This window comes from Vitis riparia, chromosome 13, assembly GCF_004353265.1.
Source record: "Vitis riparia cultivar Riparia Gloire de Montpellier isolate 1030 chromosome 13, EGFV_Vit.rip_1.0, whole genome shotgun sequence".
Taxonomy (NCBI): Eukaryota; Viridiplantae; Streptophyta; class Magnoliopsida; order Vitales; family Vitaceae; genus Vitis; species Vitis riparia.
The window spans coordinates 24221164-24226575 of NC_048443.1; the positions used below are offsets into that span (position 1 = coordinate 24221164).

Consider the following 5412-nt stretch of genomic DNA (forward strand, 5'->3'; position numbering starts at 1 on the left):
TTTATTCATAAATGAATATGAATCATATAAAATTAATAGTAGGTTTCATGTTAAGAAACCAATTTATATTTATCTAAAATCAAATGGATACAGAATATTTCACCTTAAAAAGTGATAAATGAATATGTTACAAGAGGTCAAGTTTTTCTCAATACTCTCTATGGATTAACTATCTTTGACTTTTCAACTAACCTAGTACTGTTTTTAACCTAAGGTTCAACATAAGAATGACATAAAATTATTTGGGAGTATTTTTACATGAAAAATCATTAATGTTAAGAAACCATTCTATATTTTATATCAAAAATATATTTATTTAGATAAAATTTCATTCTACAATTTCTTTATTTAAATATACTTATGTAGAAAAGCTAAAGTTTTACATAAGTTACAACATATGATTTGCAAATTACCACCATGCATGATTAAAAATTTTTGTTGAAAGAAAATCACATATTGTTGTTGATCTCATTGTAGTTTTTTGGATTAGAACCAATACATAAATAACATGGAAATATCGTGTTTGGATTAATGGTATATAGAATTAAATTAATATCAACTTAAAACTGATATGAATGAATACAATTTTATGTGATTTTTTTTTTAATTAAACTATAGTCCTTTGATTTAGTTTTTCTCATTTCTCTTAATTCAAGGGTGGTTCTTAAATTGAGGTATAATTAGTGACCAACTAAGTTTGATTTCAAATTTATTGCGTAGATTTTGGTGTTGAGGTAAGGTTGATAGTCATGCTTTTTTGAATCAAGGTACATCTTGAGAATCAACTAGGTATGATCTCAACTTTATCGTATGCTTTGAGAATAGGTGGAAAGCACTTTCTTAATTTGTAATTTGATATATTTTTTTTAATAGGTTTGTGAACATAACTTAGAATTGAAAAGGATGCTTAAGGTTGTTAAAGATCATGCTAAACTTTGGCTTCTTTGTTAGTTCTCCATTATCATTTGAATAAGAAGAATATAGATAGATAGATAGATAGATAGATAGATAGATACCTTAAATTCAAGTTTGAAATCCTTTTAGATTTATGAATGATTATATTTGAATTTAAAATTTAGTCCTAAAGATTTCAACAATATATCTTCCTTTGATGTTAACATGTGTCACTTGGAGAATAATTTTTAGGAATTTTTTTCATGAATTAATTTGTGATTAAAAGAGAGTATTTTACAGTAAAAGAATTTTGACTACAAAAATTTATTTGTGGTAACCTTGTTGTATTAAGTCTATGATTGTTTTTAATCATAAAAAATGAAGTTTATAACAAAAAATAAATAAATAAAGTTTTGTCACAAAATAAAACTCGTGTAAACAAGTTACTTTTCGTCATAAGATACAATTTTGGCAACATGTCACTTTTCACCATAATATAAATTACTAACAAACAGTCAATTTTTTCTATGAAAAAATTGAGAATCATGGCAAAAGATTACCTTTACTCATAAAATAATAATAATAATAATCATGGTCAAAGAATATCACTTTTTTTGGTTAAAAAAAATTGTGGTGAAATGTACTTTTTTTTATGAAGAATGTTCTTTGGAATTCTGAAGTGAAATCACTTAGAGTAGTGATTTTGGAAAGTGTTTTTAGTTTTTTAACACTTGAAAATTTTTAATTTTCAAGTATTAGAAATGTTAAAAATACTTATCAAAATCACTGTCAAACGCATGCTTAATCGCATGTTGGCTCTTTGGTTGAGTTGTTTTTTCATCTCAAACAACTGTAGCAACATCATTTGCCCGAAAACATTCATCATGGGTGCATTCTTAGTGTAGGGAGATGTTCAAGCATTTTTTTAGACCTAAGTTATGTCCTTCGAAAAAAAAAGCAGAAAATAATCTAAACAAACATGACCTTATTGTCTTAGCATTTCAAGGTAAAACTCACTAATTATTTCTTTTAAATTTATGATAGGATTCTAAGAACTTGTTGTAATGGTATATAATATCCTTAATAGTACATGCAATGGATAATGATATATATTCTATCCAATGTATGTATATATATATTATACTATGCTAACGTTTGGTTTGCTAAAGAACACATATTTCATCCTAATATTAATTTAAATTATTTTTTAAATGGAAAATATATCCTTTATTTGTGAAAGAGTCCTAAGGTACCTCAAAGGGACAGATAGTCATGGAATATTTGTCAAGCCTACACTAAGGATGGGTCATGAAAGATCAATATGCAGATACAGATTGGGGGAAGTTACATTGACCTTCAACTTGTGGTTATGCAATTTAATATGGAGGAAACCTTGTAGCTTGGAGATCTAGAAAACAGAAGGCGGTGATCAGATCTAATACCCAGTGAGAGTATAGACGCGCGTCTTGCTCAAGCACTAATACAAATTATTTGGGGTTCAGTCATTATTGAGTGATTGAAATAGATGTTCAGTACATTCAAGAAAGGTAGCTTCTACAGAATTGGAGGTTGGATATGTGCCTACAGAAAATCAAACTGCAGATACATACTTACCAAGTCCTTATCAACAAATGATTTCAATTATTTTGAGGACAAGGCTACTGTTCAAAATTTCTCCCAGTCTCCCTTGGGGAAGGTGTTAGCTGGTTAAATGAAAGCTGAGTTCCTAAGCTCTGAAGAATTAATCTTCACTGTAATTTTCTAATGAATTAATATACTATTAAGCTCTTTGAAGGATTTAGCAGAGCCATTTACTGAAAATCTATCCAAATACTTTGTCTATCCATTGGGGCCACGGATGCAAGCTTTTATCTTTTCAGCAAAGTAACTTCACTTTTATTTTTCACTTTGAAATCAGTTGAGTTATTACCAACGTACGTTTTCATGAATAACTGCCGACCTCACAAACCTCAATGCATGTTTCATCTTCCACACTTGCCTGTAAAATCCTTTTAACCAAATAAACTTCTAAAAGAAATCATCATTTATGGAACTATATCCTTCAACAGGTTTAGTACAGTATGAATGCTAAGAACTTTAATGAAAGAAACGGTTGGAGAAATATAAGATTTTGATGTATCATAAACTTTGTCGGAAGACCTCATGAATTCAGTTCTCATCAGGAACCTCTCTTAAATTGACAGCTTCACAAGATGACATAGCCCTTTCAGTAGGACAAAATTTCCTGCTGACTATCAGTGTGGCACCACCAATGAACCCATGTGTTTTGAACATGGAGAACTTGAAAAGCCACTGCCCCACTGTTGGAGATGAAAGGTACGTACCAATGAACAGAAGCAGCCACTACTAGATAAACAAACATATATACCCTTGGGAGGTGGAGAAATTAGCTTCAACAGGTTGCCAAATTATTCTATGAAATATTACTACTAATCTAGTTTTTTCTTGTCCTCATTTTCAAACACATTAATTCCCCTACAGTCATTCCTTGATTTTGTAGAAAAATAAAATAAAATAAGATTAGATGTTACTATATTTGATTGCATAGCTAGTACTTTCAAGAATGAACTGGGAAAATTTATCATATATCGGACTAGATTCAGTCTATGTTCATACAGTCGGCAGGAATCTGTAGTTCCATTCAACATAATAAGGACATTTTGGGATTTGGGACATGGGTCAATTGTGTTGAATTTGGACAGTGACCTTGATGCTGTTGGGTCTAGAGCCCATACATTGTATGAATTGGTAGTCACAAATTTGGAAAATGAATCGGAACAATGTTTCAAGGAAGAGTCATCATATGTTGTGAAATTATGCCATCTGACCTGGTCTTTGTTTCTTTCTTGTAGCGATAGGGATTCCCAGAAAAGCTCATGTTTTTTCAAAGATAAAGTGTTCCCTGCCTCAAGTGTATAAAACCCCATATGCCATGAAGAAAGGGCCAAGGCTAAGAGTTTTATTCCATTTTTTTTTTCATCTCTCTCTTTGATGATGGAAAATACTAACAAAACTAGAAGATCACTCAGAGTTTCCACTCCTTTCTCCTTTTCATCATCATCTTACTCTCCTTCTTTGACGCCTTCTCCTTCTCTTCCAACTGTTGCTCAAGGTCCTTGCGCCGCCTGCAAAGTCCTCCGTCGTCGATGCACAGACACATGCTTTTTAGCTCCATATTTTCCACCAAGTGAGCAGCTCAAATTCGTCATTGCCCATAAAGTCTTTGGAGCTAGCAACATTGTCAAGGCGTTGCAGGTAAATCCAACTAAGGTGACTTTTGCTAAAATTGAAAGCTCACTTGATAACTTTAGATGACTTGATATATATGGATTTTACTGACTTCGTGGACTTAAATAGTTCTTACTTTAATTATTAAGATTGTTCAATAAAATTAACTTCAGATTTTTTTAATTACTAAATTTGACATATTTATCCTGATTAATATTAAGCAATGAACTTTTGAGAAAGAAACAAGGAGGAAGAGATAAGATCGTGGCTGGTAGTTTGATGTGAATTGGGCAACTAGGGCAGGAAGTATTTTAAATTCAAAAAGCGTGATTTCTTTTTGCTCACTTTAAGTTACTTTCACTCAAAGTAGTATTACTCAGTTATTTTATCAAATTTAATTGATAATTAGATTAAATCATTAATCAAATCATATTAACAAAATTTCAGGAACTTCCTGAGTCCAAAAGAGCAGATGCTGTGAGCAGCATGGTATATGAAGCAAATGTGAGAATTCATGATCCAGTTTATGGTTGTGCTGGTGCAATCAGTAAGCTTCAGAAACAACTTAATGATCTCCAAGCAGAATTGGCCGTGACCCAAGCTGAGCTACTTATCATGCAATGCCAGCAGCAGCAACAAAATGACATTGCAAGCTTCTTCGACAGAGATTTAGGTTCGGATTGGCAACCTCATTGTGCATGAAGAGTTGATCTTATTAAGAAAAAAAAATTGCAATTAATTTGTATATCTAAGTGGGTGTGAGACTAATTAATAAAGACAACAGAAATGGAAAATTCTCAATAAAGATAAGATTAGTTGCTTTCTAGGTTGTCTGTCATATCAATGATTGAGATCTTGGTGGAGAAGATTGATAAGCAAAAGGAGTAGAGATCAGTGTATCTTTGGACCATGTTCTGTAAATCTTTAATATATAAAACACTTCTTTCGTGTTTGACCAAATTTATATTCTTGGTAGTACTGTTTGATGGGTGTCAATTTAGCCATCTTGATTATTTTCTTACTTCTATTGCTGATGGAAGCTCCTTTTATTCAGATGCAAGATATGGTTCAATATTTGGAATCTAGTGATTAATCCACATTTTCCTAGCAAAAGGAATAACGACCCATTTCAGTTGTCGAGCTTTCTCGGTCAAGCATTGGCTAATTGCATGCCCTACTTCTTTGAGTGGGGTAACCCTTTTGCGTCCAGGGCGAGATTTGAACCATTCAGTTCCCTTACAAGGGTTGTCTAGGTATTTCAGCGAATAA

General features: G+C 31.8%; 1 protein-coding gene across 2 annotated transcripts; it reads left to right on the top strand.

Moving 5' to 3' along the window:
• Positions 1–3877: 3877 nt before the first annotated feature.
• Positions 3878–5045, top strand: LOC117929149 (LOB domain-containing protein 1-like). 2 transcript variants are annotated; one of them, XM_034849368.1, is made up of 2 exons: positions 3878–4185; positions 4591–5045. In XM_034849368.1, the coding sequence occupies exons 1-2, from the start codon at positions 3907–3909 to the stop codon at positions 4843–4845; spliced, it is 534 nt and encodes a 177-aa protein (XP_034705259.1). In that variant the 5' UTR covers positions 3878–3906; the 3' UTR covers positions 4846–5045. The 2 variants fall into 2 exon arrangements, with proteins under 2 accessions (XP_034705259.1, XP_034705260.1); XM_034849369.1 differs by having other exon boundaries at positions 3878–4170.
• The last annotated feature ends 367 nt before the right edge of the window (positions 5046–5412 follow it).

Coding starts and splice junctions, on each gene's coding strand:
- LOC117929149 (XM_034849368.1), top strand. CDS start 3,907: ATGATGGAAAATACTAACAAAACTAGAAGATCACTCAGAGTTTCCACT. Junction 4,186..4,590: donor TGCAGGTAAATCCAACTAAG/GTGACTTTTGCT, acceptor ACAAAATTTCAG/GAACTTCCTGAGTCCAAAAG.